Source organism: Carcharhinus amblyrhynchos, chromosome 13 (genome assembly GCF_965287045.1).
Source record: "Carcharhinus amblyrhynchos chromosome 13, sCarAmb.v2.hapA, whole genome shotgun sequence".
Classification (NCBI taxonomy): Eukaryota; Metazoa; Chordata; class Chondrichthyes; order Carcharhiniformes; family Carcharhinidae; genus Carcharhinus; species Carcharhinus amblyrhynchos.
Window position 1 is genome coordinate 37,962,362 of NC_137336.1, and position 18,857 is coordinate 37,981,218.

The window sequence follows — 18,857 nt, forward strand, 5'->3', positions numbered from 1 at the left end:
CTCATTTGAGACGTATAAGATGATGAATGGGATGGATAGGATAGAGGTGGAGAGACTCTTCCCGCTCAAAGGACAGTAGGACTAGGGGGCACAGCCTCAAGATAAGGGGGGGGGGTGGTTTAGAACGGAGTTGAGGAGGAACTTCTTCACTCAAAGGGTGGTGAATCTCTGGAATTCTCTGCCTGTTGAGGTGGTGGAGGCTGCCTCGCTAAATATTTTTAAGATGCGGGTTGATGGGTTTTTGATAAGCGAGGGGATTAAGGGTTATGGGGAGAGGGCGGGAATGTGGAACTGAGCCATGATCTTATTGAATGGCGGGGCAGGCTCAAAGGGCTAGATGGCCTACTCCTGCTCCTATTTCTTATGTTCTTATCTCCAAGACACAATCCAACCATCACCTCATGACATTTCAATGGCATTACCATTGCTGAATCACCCATCACCAACATCCTGGGGGTTACCATTGACCAGAAACTGAACTGGACTGGCCATATAAGCTGTGGCTACAACAGCTGGTCAGAAGTTGGGAATCCAGCGACAAGCAAGTCCCATGCCTGTCTGCATGCCATGAGACATCAAGTGTTATGGAATACTCTCCGCTTGGTTGGTTCAGTGAAGCTTAACACCATCCAGGACACAGCAGCTCACTTGATTGCTACCTTTTCCACAAACATTCGACCCCTCCACCACTGAAACAGTGGAAGACATGTACCATCTATGGGATGCATTGCAGGAACTTGTCATGGTTCTTGGACAGCACCTTCCAAACTCTCAATCACTATCTAGAAGGACAAAGGCAGTAGTTACCTGGGATCATCACCACAGAGACTCCCCTCCAAGTCACTCTCAATCCTGACTTTGAAATAAGGTGCCATTCCTTCACTGTTGCTGGGTCAAAATCCTGGAATTCCTTCCCTAACAACAACACTGAGTGTATTAACACCTCTGACTGCAGTGATTTCAAGAAAGCTCACCACCACCACCACTTCAGTGGCCCAAGGGATGGGAATAAATACTAGCCTAAAGAGTAATGCCCACATCCTGTAAATTAAGCAAAAAGATTTGTATACTCCTGTGTGGTTACCACTAGGGGGCCTGTAGACCCCTGTAACTTTTCTCTATTTTCATCTCCAAACCAATTCTACATCCTAATCTCCTAATCATTGTCATCTCTCTTGCACGAATACCATCCTTGATCAAAAGTGCAACCCTCCACCTTTTATCTAACTTAGTTTCACATGACATTCAAGAAGAATAGAGTTTCACAGTGGTGCTAGATTAAACTGGTAAACTTAAATTTGGCATTTGTTGTTGATGTAAATGGTTGAGGGAAGACCTGATAGAAGTATTCATAATTAAGGGATTTTGAACGAGCAGGAAAGAAACTTTTCACCTGGCAAATTAATCATTCAAAAATAATTAATTTGGTAGTGGAATGGGGAATTTCTTTTCAATGTTATATGGAATGCATTACCTGAAAGGATGGTATTACATTTCATGGGAACCCTTTTAAAAGGGAAATGAACTAATGTACAGGGTTATGAGTAGTGGTGGTGTAAGCTCTGATGGACAAATTAGATTTAGCACCAGCACAATGGGTTGAATGAACAACTTGACTTTGATTCTGTTTATAGCATTTAGCTAATTATTCAAATACTACGGTATCAGATTTGATGTGTTCTCATTATTTTGAGAATTTGTGGAATCCTTTCTGTTTGCCTTTTACTAAAATCTCAAGATAAATGGTAAATGTTCAGAGGCTGTCCTTGTACACAAATAACTGTTAAAACTAAAGCAAAGTGGTAAGTTGCTTTTTACTGCAAGGGTTTGGAGTTGAAAAGTCTTTTAAATAGAACTTTGAGACCACACCTACACTTTGTACAGTTTTAGCTTCTGTACCAGAGTAATACTTGGACCATATTCAGCCTATCAGCTGCTCCACCAGTTAATGAGATTGTAACTGATCTGAATGATAATCCTCACTCTGCTTTCCTATAAGCCTTGAAAGCTGTCTTTCTCAGCCTTTAACATCAAGACCATAAGACATAGGAACAGAATTGGCCTTAGTTGACGATGCAACTAAGATTCACTTAACTCCTAGGATGTGTGACTGTTCTCTTGGTATTAGACTGAGATGCTCTGTTAATTGTATAAAGATTTGGGAGGCTTGGTGTAATATGCTGGAGTTACTTTTCCTGGCTTGCAATTCCAGATTCTAGGGAACATAGAAAAAGTGGCTGATTGTTTAGAGCTGATACCTTCTAATGTAGAAGTCTAAGAAGCTTTGGAATGCCCTTCCTGAAGGCTCAGTTGCTTGTATATTTTGGGCAGTGAAGATTAAATTTTTTTGCGAAAGCAGCCATAACCACCTCAAATGGCTGAGCAGCCCAAGGGACTATAACTTACAAAATAGGAATATGGTTGTGCACTGTAATGCATGGAGATACAAAATGTATACCAAAAGTTGCTCTCCCCCCTCCACTGGCTAAGAGGTAAATAACCACATGTAATATTTATCATTATGAATATTTTGTGGTTCCTGTGAATATTTTAAATGTTTTGTTCTGAAGATTGTGAAGTTAAGGTAATTAAAATGCTGAGCTTTGGTGGTTGTCAGAAATCTAAAAGAAATCTTACTTCAGAAGATTACCCATGTTTGTTTAATGGTCAGAAGAGAGATTACAAAACAGCAGGTGGGCTTACTTAGCTAGCAAAATTGCAAATGAGGGGTAATGAGTTTGTTGGGCTGAGGATAGCCACAGCAGGTTCTTTGTCCTGGAGGTGGTCAAGCTTAAGACTCTACGATCCCAATTTATCTGCAGGGAGATGTTTCAGTTGCAGCACAGAAGTTAACCAAACTAAATGGCAGTCATGCACTAAGCAAAACACAATTCATTGACTGTGTAGAAGTCAGGTAAAGCTAAATCTGTTTGACTTTTGTAAGGAATAGAAGCTGGAAGATTGCCTAGTTTGCAAATGTATCCTGGGCAAGGGATTGAGGCCTCCATAGTTGAGGTAAAATCAAGTTTTTCTTCCTGAGAATAGCTGGAGCTGAGGAAAATTCCCCAGAAAACTATGGCATACATATGGGCAGTCCCAACAGAAATCATTTTCCGATCATAAGAAATTTCTTAAGATGAGTTTAAAAATTGAGTGCATAAAAATGCCAATATAACCCATATCAGTAATAGTGCTTGTTTTGGTTTTTTATACAATAGTTTTTTAAAAATGAAATCTAGTGGTGTATTATTCTATTGGTATTCTAATTTCCCCCTCCTAAATGTTAACGGCTCATAACTGAATTGTAGCTCCATCCTGTGGGAAAAATGGGACATTGGAAATTAGCATATCTCTTCTATTTCCCTAGAAAGTGACATAATTAACTGTATTCATCCGTCAGTTGTTGTTCCTTTATTGTTATAGCCTTTGCTTTTGAAACAGGACTTTATGAATTAATAGTCTTTGATTACAGATCAGAATGGTTTATACACTTGCAACTATGGAATGGTTTATATGCTTGTAACTAATGAAATTAGTGCATGTAATAGCCAAAATACTGTTCTCTATTTCCTATTGTCATGTGTTTAAAATTCATTACTTTGAATAATTTGCTGGTTTTTTTTGCACTTGACAAATCAAACCATTTTGAAAAGTATTTTGGAGCAGGGGCAAAATCATATTATTGTAATTTTGAAATGAAAATTCTTCAAACCATAAATTTCACATTGTATAGTTCATCCTACTGTAAACACTGGATTACATTTCAGCATAAATATTCTCCTCTGATCTTGAAAGGGAACCTGACAAACATCTCTAAATCTACGTTATATTCAAATTCTGATCTGCTTCCCCCCTGCGGACAGCTCTAGTTCCCTACTCCTGCCCTTAAGCAGCAGTGAAATTTATTGTATCATGGCATTTTTTTCAAATGATCTACTCCCCAAATGGATAATCAAACTTCAAATGGCACTGCATCATGTATGTCTTTACGTAGACAAAATCTACCTCTGTGCAGTTTCAGTTGTCACCTTGAAAGAATGGGGAGAAAGCTTGCACTGAGTATTTCCATGTGCAGAGATAACATGGCATGTCTAATGCTATAATGCAAATCTTGTGGTGTATGTGCACATGCATCTGAATTTCACAATGACCCTGTTCAGGAAAAAGGCTTGTATTTATGTAGCATCTTATGTGATGTCAGACATCCTGTGTTGTCACTGATATAACACAAATGTGGTAACCAATATGCACACCAAGTGCTACAAACAATGCGATCATCTTCCTTGTTTCACAAAATATTGACCAAAACACCAGGGAGAATGCCTGTGCTTTTATTCAAAATGGTGCTATGGAATCTCTTGCACCTAAAAACAGATGGGAACCTCCATTTAACATCTCCTCCAAAAGTTAGCACCTCTAACTAATCAGTAGTAGCTCGGTGTGAGCTTAGATGCTGAGCACTTGCTAGAGTTGAAGTTGTGCATTCAACCCCCACCAGCTTCTGTACTAATGCTTCAATTGCAGGACTGACAGAATACTGCATTACCTGGCATGTTGTTCCCTCCCAACTAACGTGTACATTAGGTAGATTTCACAGACCAAGTAGAAATTATAACATTTTGTAATCCCATTATTGTACTTTTGATCCTGGTATCCTATTGCCTGAGCAAGTTTTTCTCAGCAAATTAACTTGTTAGTGTTGAGAGTTTTTTGTACAGTAACCTTGAATGCGACTTTAGTGTAGGCCTGTGCAGGATAAAATAAATCTTTAGCGTATTTGTGGACCTCTTGCTCCATTATATTGAAGTTTCTTCAATTGTTCCTTTAGGAGTTGAATGACTTGGCCCGCGATCCACCAGCACAGTGTTCAGCAGGTCCAGTTGGTGATGACAGTAAGTACTCTTTCTAAGTTGGTCAAAAAAGCTTGTTAAAGAAATCGTGATTCTTTCTACAGCAACACTAATATATGATTTAAGATTTTTAAAATTTTTTCTGCAGTGTTCCATTGGCAAGCCACAATAATGGGACCGGTGAGTTGATATTACTATTGTTAACCAAAAGGAATAAGGTGGGAATTTATGCAACGATCATTGGATTCATTTTAAAAATCTTTTTCTCAACAGAATGACAGTCCTTATCAGGGTGGTGTATTTTTCTTGACCATTCACTTCCCCACAGATTATCCCTTTAAACCACCTAAGGCAAGTATACTTGTTTGACTTAGGTATTTTAACAATGTGACTTTGACTTGGTGTTGAAAGTAACTTTATATATGTATCTTGCTAGGTTGCATTTACAACAAGAATTTATCATCCAAATATTAACAGTAATGGCAGCATCTGTCTTGATATTCTACGGTCGCAATGGTCCCCAGCATTAACTATTTCAAAAGGTATTTAGATATTTTTAGCTAAAATCTTAATGTCCTTCAAATACTTAACTCCTGAATTGCAAGTAACTTGTTAGTATTGCACCAAATTATAAATACTGTAACATATTAACTGTTCTGCTCTTAAATTCTGAATGCATTTCATGGTAAATTCACAGTTTGTTTGCAGCAAATCCATGAGCTGCTACGGCCTTTCATAGAATAAAATTTTAATTGAAGGAGTTTGTTGCTTTTCCTTTGACTTGAATTGTGAATTGCTTCCCAAAATTGCAACTTCAGAAATACTCACTACTGATGTTGCAATATGAAGTTCATCTTTGTTTATTTTGGAGTTGTCAGCCCATCCTGAGGCTGAATTCGAAAAGCAGTGTTTTGAATTTCAGCCAATTCAGTATTACTACTCGAGTTGTGTTGTGACTGAACTTGGAGTATAAAATAAAGTATTATTTTATTCCCATGTAAGTATTTTATTCCTATGTTGCATTTTTAATCATTGCTGAGCAATAGACAGTGCTTGACCCAATAAGAATTGTGCCCTTGTTCAGAAATTGCATTTCCAGGGAGAGAGCCAATTTAAATTTTGCATGTTAAGGCAAAGGCCGTGGTCAGTTGTTAATGTGATGTCAACTTGTGTTTGAATTGGTACTAGGAACATTTTGTCATTACAGTACTTGTGCACATGACCATACCGTCAACCAGAACTCTCTTGCTTTTAAACGTGGCATGTTTTCGTAAAGGCTTTTGTTCAAATTTTTAACTGCTCAATTAGCCAGCATATTGCAGTTATCCTGCTTAAGGCCATTAAACTTTGATCATCTTGCACCACGACCCCATTGATTTGAATTGCTTTATTTACTAATTGGTTGGCTTTATTGTGCTGAGTTGTTTGGATTAGTACTCAAGTGAATGCCATTATAGTATATGCATTAAATTAAGTTCTGTATGATTTAGAATTCTGCATGATTTCTCAAGTTGGAAATGGTGCTTTGCAATCTGTGGTTTTAAGACTTCAAGAGTACTAGTAATATTTCTAGGGCAACATGACTACCGGAAAGTTGTCTTGCGGATGTTGGATTAAGTTTACTAATAGAACATAGAACATTACAGCGCAGAACAGGCCCTTCGGCCCACGATGTTGCGCCGACCAGTTAAAAAACAATGACCCACTAACCTAAACCAATCCCTTTTCGTCCATAAACCTATCCACGGATCTCTTAAACGCCCCCAAACTAGGCGCATTTACAACCGCAGCAGGCAGGGCATTCCAATCCCTCACCACCCTCTGGGTAAAGAACCTACCCCTGACATCCGTCCTATAACTACCCCCCCTTAATTTGAAGCCACGCCCCCTCATGCTAGCTTTCTCCATCCGAGGAAAAAGGCTATCACTGTCCACCCTATCTAAACCTCTAATCATCTTATATGTTTCAATAAGATCCCCTCTTAGCCACCGCCTTTCCAGCGAAAACAACCCCAAATCCCTCAGTCTCTCCTCATAGGACCTCCCCTCCATACCAGGCAACATCCTGGTAAACCTCCTCTGCACCCTCTCCAAAGCCTCCACATCCTTCCTGTAATGTAGGGACCAGAACTGCACACAGTACTCCAAGTGCGGCCACACCAGAGTTGTGTACAGTTGCAACATGACGCTGCGACTCCTAAATTCAATCCCCCTACCAATAAACGCCAAGACACCGTATGCCTTCTTAACAACCCTATCTACTTGATTCCCAACTTTCAGGGATCTATGTACACATACACCTAGATCCCTCTGTTCATCCACACTATTCAAAGTCCTCCCGTTAGCCCTATACTCAACACATCTGTTATTCCTACCAAAGTGAATTACCTCACACTTCTCCGCATTAAACTCCATCCGCCACCTCTCGGCCCAGCTCTGCAACCTGTCCAAGTCTTCCTGCAAACTATGACACCCTTCCTCACAATCTACCACACCTCCAACTTTGGTGTCATCAGCAAATTTACTAATCCACCCAACTATACCCTCATCCAGATCATTAATAAAAATTACAAACAGCAGTGGCCCCAAAACAGATCCCTGAGGCACACCACTCGTAACCGAACTCCATGATGAATATTTACCATCAACCACCACCCTCCGTCTCCTATCTGCTAGCCAATTCCTGATCCAATTTCCTAGATTACCCTCAATCCCATACATCTGCATTTTCTGCAGAAGCCTACCATGGTGAACCTTATCAAACGCCTTACTAAAATCCATATATACCACGTCAACTGCCTTACCCCCATCCACCTCTTTGGTCACTTTTTCAAAAATGGAGCATTAGCAATCATATTTCTAGTTTTCTGTGTTGCTGATTGATATTATGCCAAATATTCTCTCTGTTTACTTAGTTCATTGAGTTTTGAAGCCATGTTTTTCCTTTTGTGATATCAAGTAGAATTGAGTATGCTGATGTCATAGAAAAGGAGTCTTGCCCACAGAGCTTCCCTTCCATCTGTTGACAATGACATCAGTGATGTCTGTCTGTATATTTACTTTTGATTTTCCTTTTACTTGGAAAAGTTTAAGGTGATTGGCAAAAGAATTAGAAGCAACATTAAGAAATACTTTTTAATGCAGCAAGTGGTTATGATTTGGCATGCATAACCTGATAGGGTGATGGTAACCTTGAAAAGGGAATTGGCAAAAAAAAATGCAGGGACAGGGAAAAACTAGGAACTTGAACTGACTGAATTGCTCTTGAAGGTTGGCAGAGACAAAATGGCCATCTATGTGATATATATTTTAAGCGGTGCAAGCATGTTTTTTTTTGAAGGTTCTAAATTCTACTACTTTTGGCACTTGCTCTTGCTATAGACAAATTGTTTCATATTGAGAAGGGAATGATTTATGCTTTTGACTGCCATAGTATTTGAATTGAAAAATGTGTTTAACAAATTACATCTTTTGTTTACAATTCTGCAACTCCTTGTTATTTCTGTATATCTTTTGAAACAGAATGGGGGCCTTTTTTTGATTATAGTAAGTTGTACTAATTAAATTCTACATATTTTACAGCTTCCAATGTAAAAGGTGCATAGACGTTTAATCACTTGCATGCAATTGAAAGGCAAATGCTGTGCTAACTGCATTATATAGTTGGGTGGTTTGGAATTCTGTGAGAAAGTTAGGATTTTGGAGAAATCTGCTTTTTCTGAGATTTATGGTTCAAATTATTGAGTGCACTTGATTTCTGTATTGTCATTGGAGGACACAATCTGCTTTACTTGTATTTTGTGGTGTGGCATCCAGAATCATTCTTTCAAATGATTTTTTACTCCATGTAAACTACATTGTAACTGTATGCTTAATGTCTTTGCATTCATGTTATCTGGGAGAACAGCATTTGTCTACTTAGCTGAATGGATATACCAAATTAGTAAAGAACAAAGAACAACGCAGCACGGGAAACAGGCCCTTCAGCCGATCAAGCCCATGCCGCCTTTTAGAAGCATGACATGAGTTGTGGATTGCAGAATGCTTATTAGGCTTGCAACCTTGTTACTATACAATTTTTAGTTTTAAAACTCTACCTGCACATGGTCCATACAAAAAAAAACACCTTTTCTAAATCCTAGGAATTGATCTAGACCCTCCGAACAACATGGTTGCCAAATCCAGGTGTGCCACTCACCTCCAAAGGCAAAGACCAGGCATTTTTTTAAAAACTCTTTTTTTACTGAAGTAAGAAAATTACTCTTTTAATGCCACTATGAACTTGTTCCCAGGTTCGCTGCAGTATTTAGAATATTAACTTTAAATTCCTGGAGATTCCAGGACAAACTGGAATGTTATTGACTGCAAATGTGAGGTTTCGTTTTATTGAGTCTTGCACTGTCGGTGGACTCCAATGCACCGAAGAACATGTAGCTTGGCTCTCTTGACCCATGTCTTCTGACTCCATTTGTAATTAACTAAAAACAAAAATTCAATAATACCTTTCTTTAGAAGCCAAAAATACTAATCATGTGTAGACTTTGAAGAAAAACGTCAGCAATTATAGGATCTAACCCCAGGCACAGTAACAGCTTTGATCTGATAGGTATTGTATACAAACCATTTATTTCTGTAATCTCTATTTTAACCAGATTGATCATTTGAAGGCTAAGCAAGTTAACCTTGAAATAAAAACAGAAAATGCTGAAAATATCCAGCTTGGTAATACCTGTAGATGCAACAGCAAGGGGTGGAATTTTCTGGTTTTTCTTTCTAAAAGTCTCACCTTGGGACGGAGAAAGCAGAGCTTGCATTGCCAGCTCTTTCTGTCATATTTGTAAAAACTGAGTTTAAAAATAAAATGGAAAGAGCAGGTGCTGTGTGCGGAGAAATTAGGTGATGGTATTGTGAGCAGTGAGAATCTTGAAGTGACCAGATGATAGTGCAAGGATGGGTGGCATGGTGGTGAGTACTGCTGTCTCAAAGCACCAGGGGGCCAGGTTCGATTCCTGGATTGGGTCACTGTGTGGAGTTTGCACATTTTCCCTGTATCTGCATGGGTTTCTCCCATAGTCAGAAAAATGTGCTGATTAGGTATATTCTCCCTCGGTGTACTTGAACAGAGGCCAGAGTGTGGCGATTAGGGAATTTTCACTAACTTCATTGCAGTGTTAATGTAAGCTTATTTGTGATACTAATAACCTTTAGTGGAACAAGAAACAAAAGGTGAGTCTAGAAGAACAGTGATACCAGCAGAACTATTACTGTTGTTGGATGTAGTGGCTGCAGGACAGAAGAAAAATCAGACAAATGGTTATGAACTGAAGTTTTTGAACTTAATGTTAACCCTGAAAGGTTATAAAATGCCACATTGATAATGAAGATGCTGTTCCTTGTGATTCAGTGAAGCAGTGTAAGAGATCAAGAATGGCAAAGTCAGAAATGATATGGAGACCTAAAATGGCAATTACATTTGGTCTCCCTAATGTGGAGACCACATCGTGATCAGAGTATACAAGGATGGAAAAGCTGAAGTAAATCCTATTTTGTTTGATCAGTGTTTGGTGGCCCTGGAGCGTGGGAATATCAGGTGGGTGTTTCATCTCCAAACTTGGTTAGTAAGGGGCACAGTATAAGGGATAAAAGAGTAGTTCTGTGTGTCATGGAAAGAATAACTCCTTCACATTTTAGTCCCATAATCTTATTTTGTGGTGGCAGCGTGCTCGAGGTAATGCAAGATCTGTTCGAAGTGGAGGCTGTTGAAATGCTAGGTGGTAAGATAAAGTGGAGCAGTAGCATCATTTTGGAAAGGAACAGGCAGACATGTTTAAGAACCTAGGACAGATATGAGGAATAAAATAAAGTACTTCACAAGTAATTCCCTTGTGAAGACCTCTGAAATGATAATCACTATCTTTCTTGAGCAGTGCCTTCCAAATCGTATTGAGTTTTTAAAAAAAACACCACTTCTATTGCCTGTCACCTTGATCTTTGCTGTCAAGTTATCAACCCTTTAGCTGTTGGAAACCTTTTAACTATATTCTATGTAAGCCAATTATGGTTTTAAATGCCTCTAACAAATTTCCTCTTGGTCTTAACCCTATCTTCAAATTGTCCATCATGATTGGAACAATAGTATATCTCCTTTGTATTCTCTCCAGAACCTTCTCATTCTTCCCAAAGTGTTCATTCATGCCTAAAGATGGTGGGAGAGGGTTGTTCCTCAAATTTGAGGCATATGACCAGCTGTGTGCCTCAGGGATCAGTGCTGGATCTGCTGTTGTTTGTCGTTTATATTAATGATTTGGATGAGAATAGTAAGTTTGCAGATATCACCAATATTGGTGGCATAGTGGATAGTGAAGAAAATTTATTTCCAATTGTAACAGGATCTTGATCAGTTGGGCCAGTGGGCTGACAAATGGCAGATGGAGTTTAATTTGGATAAATGCGAGGTGATATATTTTAGTAGTTTGAACTAGGGCAGGACTTGCTCAGTTAATGATAGGGCACTGGGGAGAATTACAGAATAGAGATCTAAGGGTACATGTTCATAGCTCCTTGAGTCACAGGTGGACAGAGTGGTGGAGAAGGCATTCAGCATGCTTGGTTTCATTATTCAGACCATTGAATACAGGAAGTGGAACGTCTTGTTGAAGTTGTACAAGACATTGGTACGGCCACACTTGGAATACTGTGTGCAATTCTGGTCATCCTATTATAGAAAGGATATTATTAAATTAGAAAGAGTGCAGAAAAGATTTATTAGGATGCTACTGGGATTTGATGGTTTGAGATAAGGAGAGGCCGGATAGATTGGGACCTTTTCAGCGCATAGAAGGCTGAGGGGTAATCTTAGAAGTGTATAAAATAATGAGCATAGACAAGGTAGATAGTCATTATGTTTTCCCAAAGGTAGGGGAGTCTAAAACTGGAGGACATAGATTTAAGGTGAGAGGGGAGAGATACAAAAGGATCCCGAGGGGCAATTTTTTGACAGTGGTGAGTGTCTGGAACAAACTACCACCTCTGGCAGCAGAAATGGGTACAATTTTGTCTTTTAAAAAGCATTTAGATGGTTACATGAATAAGATGAGTATGGAGAGATATGGGTCAAATGCAGGCAATTGGGATTACCTTAAGGGGCTTTTAAAAAAAAAAGGCAGTATGGACAAGTTGGGCCAAAGGGCCTGTTTCCATGCTGTAAACCTCTGACTCTGATATAGGTTAAGCATCACATCTTGAATTTTGTACACTACCTCCTGTTAATAAAGCTCAGAATGCCTTATTAACCTGTTCTTCTGCCTTCAAAGATTTCCCCAGTCTCGGTTGTTGAATTATCTTTGACTTCTGGATTGAATTTTGGCAATGGTATGAGCTTATCTGCCCTCATGAAGTTCATACCATCTTGACAGTTTACTGTACCTCACGGGAATCCAAGCGCAACCTGAAGGACCTTTTTCTTGCTGTCATGTATTCAACTGCAGAGTACTGTGAATCTGTATAGTACGAGTCTGCATCTGCCAAACTTGTGTGCAACTCTGCTCGATACACACCCTCACTGGTACTCTTCCATCAGCTAACCTCCCTGAACTCCCAGTCCTGGGCAGCATTACTTACCTCTAGAACAGGAGCATAATTGCAACAGGCAAGCTACTCAGAAGTCTACTCCAACCAAAGCTCCCCCCCCACTTATGCAAGGACCTCATCAACCCACCACGCCAAGGACTTTATGTAATGTATATCTATTAAAAACAGCAGTAATCTAAGCATGGAATGTTGCATGAAAGTGATTCATAACACATTTGACTCACTTTGCACCCATGCTGCTACTGGTTTATTGGTTTCAACTTTTCGAAGTCTATACACGTGTACTATGCTGTCTTTATCCAAAACTATGGATCACAAAACTGAACTAGGTTAATCAAGCGCCATTTTGTGTTGGATGATCTTTACTAGTCCAATTTTGCCTAAGTGGCTTTAGATTTTCTCCAGATTTTTGAATTTGCCTACCACTGACAAACTGCCTAGCCTGTAATTGCCAAATCTACCTTTCACTTTTTTGAACAATGATGCAATGTTTGTAATTCTCCACTTTTGTGGCATTGTCCATATATTTGAAAAATATTGGAAAACTGGGCAATGTTTCTTCAATTTTTGCCCTTCGCTCTGCAGTCTCATCTGTACCATGTGACTTGCCTACTTTGGTACTGCCAGCCCCTTAATTGCTGTTGGGCAACTGCTCATTTGCCAGAACTTTGTCCTTTTTCCTTGGCATGCACCAGCATAAAGTACTTTGATTGCCTTCTCCTTTAATGAATCCAACTGCATTTGATTCCTGACTACACCCTCTAAAAGTCCATTCATTGTTAATATGCCTATCAAAGGCCTTTTGAGAGTAAACATAAAAGGAATGTAATCTATTCACATTCGCCCTTTTGTACTTCCTTCCTCACGTGCCCTCTGTACTTTTCGTATCAGCCTGACTCTCCTTTGTATTATTGAGCTTTCAACTCTTATCATGCTGGAAAGCAAGACATTAGTTATCCTTCTGCTTCTGCTTTGTGAGAATATATCTGGATTGATTTCCCCAAAAGAATAACTAGTTTAAAGGCTATTAATGCTCTGTTATATTTCAGGCTGTCTTTGATTCCAATTTACCCAGATCCCCCTTAATTCAATTAACCCTCCAGTTGAATATTTTTAACTTAAAATTATAATAGAACCAATAAATTCTGATATTTGCATATGTTGGCATTGGATTTTATTGCTAAACTTGAAAGTAAACAAAGTGCAGAAAGGTTAGTGGAGAAAGTAGTAAATACAATTATTTGTCAAGACTTTGGGAAACAATTTTATCAATGTAAGGCTCAAATCTTGATTTTGTACATGGCAGTCTTGAGCATTGAAGCAAGTGAATTATTGAGGCAGAATTGGCTGAACAAATTTAAAGAAAGCATAGTCTTAATGTTAGCAAATTGCACAACTTTGGTTGAGGAAGAGATACCATTCTAGACAGGTGGAGCTATGGATTTATCTTGTATGCTGATTTTTAAGCTTGTAAATGCCAATATTTCCAAATTGGTGACAAAATAGCCTAGTTAGTGTTTTCAGTGTTTGACCACAATGCTTAATTAAGGCAGAAACAAAAAGGCTTCAACTGAGGTAGCACAAAACTAATAAAGCAAATGTCCCTTTGTACCACAGTTGTTCTGTTTGATTGGGTTTACTGAATTTTATAGTAACATAAAACCCTGTGGGAACTTGAACATGTTGTTTCCACAATTTGAGTTATGGAATTAATCTTCAGGAGTGGCATTCAGTTTAGTTTCTTTACTTCCAGGTTTCTTTGTAAAAGATTGATATTTTGCCAATGGTTGTAGAAGTGTTGGCTATAAATTTATAATGCCACAAGACCTATCCAGTTGCTACCGTTTCCAGTGATGGGAAACAATTTACAAATGAGAATTAATTCTATCCTGGTGCCATATGCTTTAGACTGAGGTATTATAGAGTTTCTGTTCCAGTCATTTGCTTTGCCAGATGAGCTAAAATGTGGCTTCAAAAGGTTTTAAATTTATGTTGTAAATTGAATTACACATGACAACTTTAATTTTAAACTTCTCTTTCAGTTCTTTTGTCCATCTGTTCACTGTTATGTGATCCAAATCCAGATGATCCTCTAGTGCCTGAGATTGCACGTATCTACAAAACAGATAGAGAAAAGTAAGTATTTATGTTTCAGGTGGTTAAACTCCAAGGCACCAGCTAAGCAAAATAATTGGAGGCCCAGATCAGAGAATGCTGCTTAAGTGTTCTAAGCAAGATGCATCATGGGAATCTCTGGGCTGACCACAAGCGCACAATTGGATTAAGTTGCTCAGGTTTCTATAGATTCTGCTTAATTTAGTCATTTGGTTTTATGTTGTCCTATTATGTTTCGACTATTGGCTAAATGCGTAGTGGTAGTTCATGCCTCTTTGTTTCAAAAATATATTTTCAAATGAATGGACAGATTAACCTATGATGTAAATTGTTCAATATTTATGTCCTGCTTTAAAATGTACTTTACTTTCTGAATTGTCCCCCAAAACTACCCATTCATGTGTAATTGAGTCCTGAAAACCTTTTCTGTTTCATCTCACTGCTTTATTGTATTAAATTCAGACTTGAACGTTTCTGATTGGAGCACCAAACTGCAATATGGTATGCCCAACTAAATTTAGTCATATGTTTGGTAATGTACACAGTTATAAATCAAGCTAAGCCCCTGTTGATCAATTAAATAATAGAGTAGAGTTGAAGAATTAAACTCTGTAGGGCAATGCAAGGCCAAAGAAGTGGAGGTTATTTGGACACTTTAACTAGAATCTCTTTCAAAGTTCTGGCATGATGGGCAAATGGCTTCCTTCTGTACTATTATTTTAGGATTAAAAGCTTAAATAATTGCTGAAGCTATTTTTGTGTATTTATTGCCTTTATTCTTTTTCTAGGTACAACAGAATAGCTCGGGAATGGACTCAGAAGTATGCAATGTGATTACATTAAAATGTTGACGAACCTCTTATACAGCTGGGGGAACTTGCAAAACAAATTTCTTTGGTTTCCATTTGACTGCTTTATTTGAGCCCATGCCTCTTCCCCTGTGCACATGTTCACCTGATCCAGCAGTGCTGCGTTGTTTTGTGTACATATTTGGAACAGCTGATAGAAATGCCCCTTTCTCAATTGTTTGAAATTCTGACTACTTACAAAGCAAGTGTTAATGTCCAGTTCTTCAATCATAACATTTTTGTGAGACTAAAAGCATTCCTAGTCATTGTGACAAGATCGTTAAAAATTCAGGGTTTAAGTGCTTCCGGGGATGGGAACTTTTCCTTTTATAAGATGTATGTTGGAATTCTTTTAAACTCATAATGGTTATGAATAATAGAATGAAGAACTTTAATTTGTTTCATGTTTTGCAATTTTTACGCTGAAGAATGCAAATCTACATTCTAGTTAAACGTTGGAATGGAAAGTTGAAAGCATACTTGTGTCCTATGAAATTGAATAGCCATTTGAATCGTCTCCCTCAACAGTTAATGGATTGGAGCTATTAGTTAGCCAGTCATTCAATTTCCTATACCTTTTTTTGGGTTTATATTTGGCTTACAGTGAATGAGTAGCTAATAGCTCTAATTTTTCTTTGTTTTCGTTAACTAATCTTAGAAGCCTCATCTGGATGTAAGGGTAAAAATTCATGACAGAACTTGTGTATATTTAATGACCCAAAGGCTCTCCTGGAGCTTGTATGTTCAAAATGATTAATCTGTGTAATAAACTGATTACTAAAGTCATTAAGTATTTTTCTGAACAGGACAAAAGACAAATTGAACGCTGCCGTCTTCAAAAATTTTGAGTCGTAGAACTTGAGTTCAAGCAATGAGCATGTGGCAGCTAAATTCTTAATCCACAATTGTGTTTTATGGTAACATGCTGTTTGCAGTGACTAACTTGTTAGAATCTTCCTATCTCAAGAGTGGGAATTACATGGTGGAGATTTGTAATTCGACTGCTAAACGTTTGTATCTTAACCATGTTTTTTGAGTGGACACTTGGCCTACTATACTTCATCATTTTCCCCCAGAAAATTGTATAGGACCTCGTGAACTTGCATTTCAGATCTTCATAATGCAAGAACTGTGCATAATTGCACAAACACTGCAGCTACACAATGAATTCATGAAATATTCTGATGTATGTAAAACTTTGATCTGGATTTGGAAATTGACTCTTGCCATATGTACCCTGCATGTTCACCTATGATGCATTTAGATATGCTATAGCTGCGGTGCATTGAAGGTGCTGTCCGCAAGATAAAGTTTCATTTGAATTCCATGAACTTTTTCTATCCTTTTATTCTTGGAGGGAAGAGTACTTTTTTGGGGGCGGGCCCATGCAAATTTTTCCCTAGAAGTCTTTATCCCATTCCCTTTGACCCATGGTTGAATTTACTATACTCCTCAAGCAGTCCATTCTAGATAAGTTGCTGCATGTTTTCAAAAAACTCATTGTCTTTGGGTCTGTAGCCATACATTTTAAATCTGTTTCCTTTAATTACCAATTCATCTACTTTTTTATTCTATCAGAACCCTTTTTAATAATGTGAATACCTCTATTAAATTGCTCACTACTTCAGGCAATTGCCCTAAATTTTAAACACTAATTTTTCTTACTCTAAGGAGAACAACCCCACAGTTACTAATCTTCCTACATCCGTGGAACCACCCAGTAAATTCCCTGCATTCTCCAAGCCTTTTAACATTCTTAGTGTTGTGCCCAGAATTGGCTACACTACTGCAGGTGGGTCCTAATTAATTTTTTTTTCATAGTTCAGTGTAACCTCTTTGTATTTGCATATTTAACCTCCTGATCAAGCCTAGTATCCAACACTTTCATGACTACCATAACCAGTCCAGCCACCATCAAAGATTTGTATGTTTATAGTTTAGTTTTCTCCATTCTTGCACCTCTTAAAACTCAATTTATATTGCCCATCAAAATGATCATTCACATTTTTTTCTTTATGCCCTCAAGTCTGTTACTTGTTGTTTACAAGTTCTTTGTCATCTGCAAACTTGTGGTACCCTATCCATCCAAGTCAAGGTAATTAAAAGAAGCAAAGGAATACATGCTCATAGCAACCTGGGGGTTATCACCAAGAACACACATCACAGACATCTGCTTTGTCTCTTGGCTAACTTTGTAGCTGTATTGTCACAGCCCTTTTAATTCCACAGATTTCACTTTTGCTAAAAAATCTCTTACTTTGTCACATGCCGTACACATCAACAAACTTCATTAAAACTCAAGCTAGACAGCCTCAATTTGCCTTTAACTTTTCTGACTGTCATTAACATTTTTGCTGGTAGAATTTTTGTTCCTCAAACTTGTCAGTTTTCCTATAGCAGGCTGTTTGGTAGTTGCTGGATTTGGCCTTATTTGAACAAGTGTAAATTTTCAATCTTCTAGTCCTGTCATTGTTTGCTTCTTCCAAGGAAGATTGTGGCCAAAGCCTCTGATATCTTCACCCTTTAGTTCTTTTTGCTACATTGGATGCATCTCATCTGGACCAGTTGGCAGCAAATCTAAAGCAGTTTTTAAGAGGCCTGCCATTTTTTTTAGCCAAAAGAGTTCCATTGTGGAAAGTACATCTGCAGCTACTGAACAGAACCGTTGATTTATAGCACTGAAAGATTTTGCATCAGTTAGAAGTCTGTCCTAAACCATGGCCTTGTGCACTTACTCAAGATTGCAGACTTAAAATATGGTGGCCTAATTCTTTTCTGGCCAAGTTGCTTATGATTTCCATGACTTATTTTTAAATGCTGCTCCCCAACCCACTGCACCCCAACATTTGTTTCTAGTTGACTTGACGAAGAAGTTTATTTTGCAAGTATTTAAAACCCTTTTAAGAATAAAACTGGATAATGCTTTGAAATGGAACATTTTACAATGATATGGTATGATATCCAGCTGTTCAGAAGGTATTGCCATATAACCAGGCTGAAATCATATGATTTTTATAGACAAATGCTGATTAGTTTATCTCTAACCCCTTTTGTGTATGTGTACAAAAATATACAAGTTTATTTTAAATGTAACTTGTGGGTAAGGCTGTAAGTTACTTTTACACATACTCACATTTTAAGAGTGTTGCTATCAAATCCAAACCATTAAAGGAACATGGTCAATGAACTTTCATTTTCCTGTCCTGTCTAAATAGAGAGAGCAGATAACCAAACAGTGATTGGTCATCGTCAGGGCACTTTAGCATAGTTAAACTGCTGGATTTTGCAATTCACCAACCCATACAGTTGTGATTTAAATTTCCACAGGTAGCTGTGCAACTTCATGTCAGTTGGGAAGTCATTGTTTGAACAAATATCCTTTTGGCTGAAATAGACTGAGTTTAAAGGCTGGCAAAGTTTAAAGTTGTCATTTATGTATTTAAAATGGCTACTG

The 18,857-nt window shown here is 38.2% G+C and overlaps 1 protein-coding gene across 1 annotated transcript in view; it reads left to right on the plus strand.

Annotated features, from left to right (window-relative positions):
• ube2d2 (ubiquitin-conjugating enzyme E2D 2 (UBC4/5 homolog, yeast)) overlaps positions 1 to 16,728 on the plus strand; it is a 39,378-nt gene extending 22,650 nt beyond the window's left edge. The window contains exons 2-7 of the mRNA XM_080201553.1: positions 4,829 to 4,892; positions 4,999 to 5,030; positions 5,124 to 5,201; positions 5,287 to 5,392; positions 14,483 to 14,576; positions 15,344 to 16,728. Coding sequence (XP_080057679.1) covers positions 4,829 to 4,892; positions 4,999 to 5,030; positions 5,124 to 5,201; positions 5,287 to 5,392; positions 14,483 to 14,576; positions 15,344 to 15,389 — 420 coding nt within the window. The 3' untranslated portion in view covers positions 15,390 to 16,728. The remainder of the gene's footprint in view (positions 1 to 4,828; positions 4,893 to 4,998; positions 5,031 to 5,123; positions 5,202 to 5,286; positions 5,393 to 14,482; positions 14,577 to 15,343) is intronic.
• Positions 16,729 to 18,857: the final 2,129 nt, after the last annotated feature.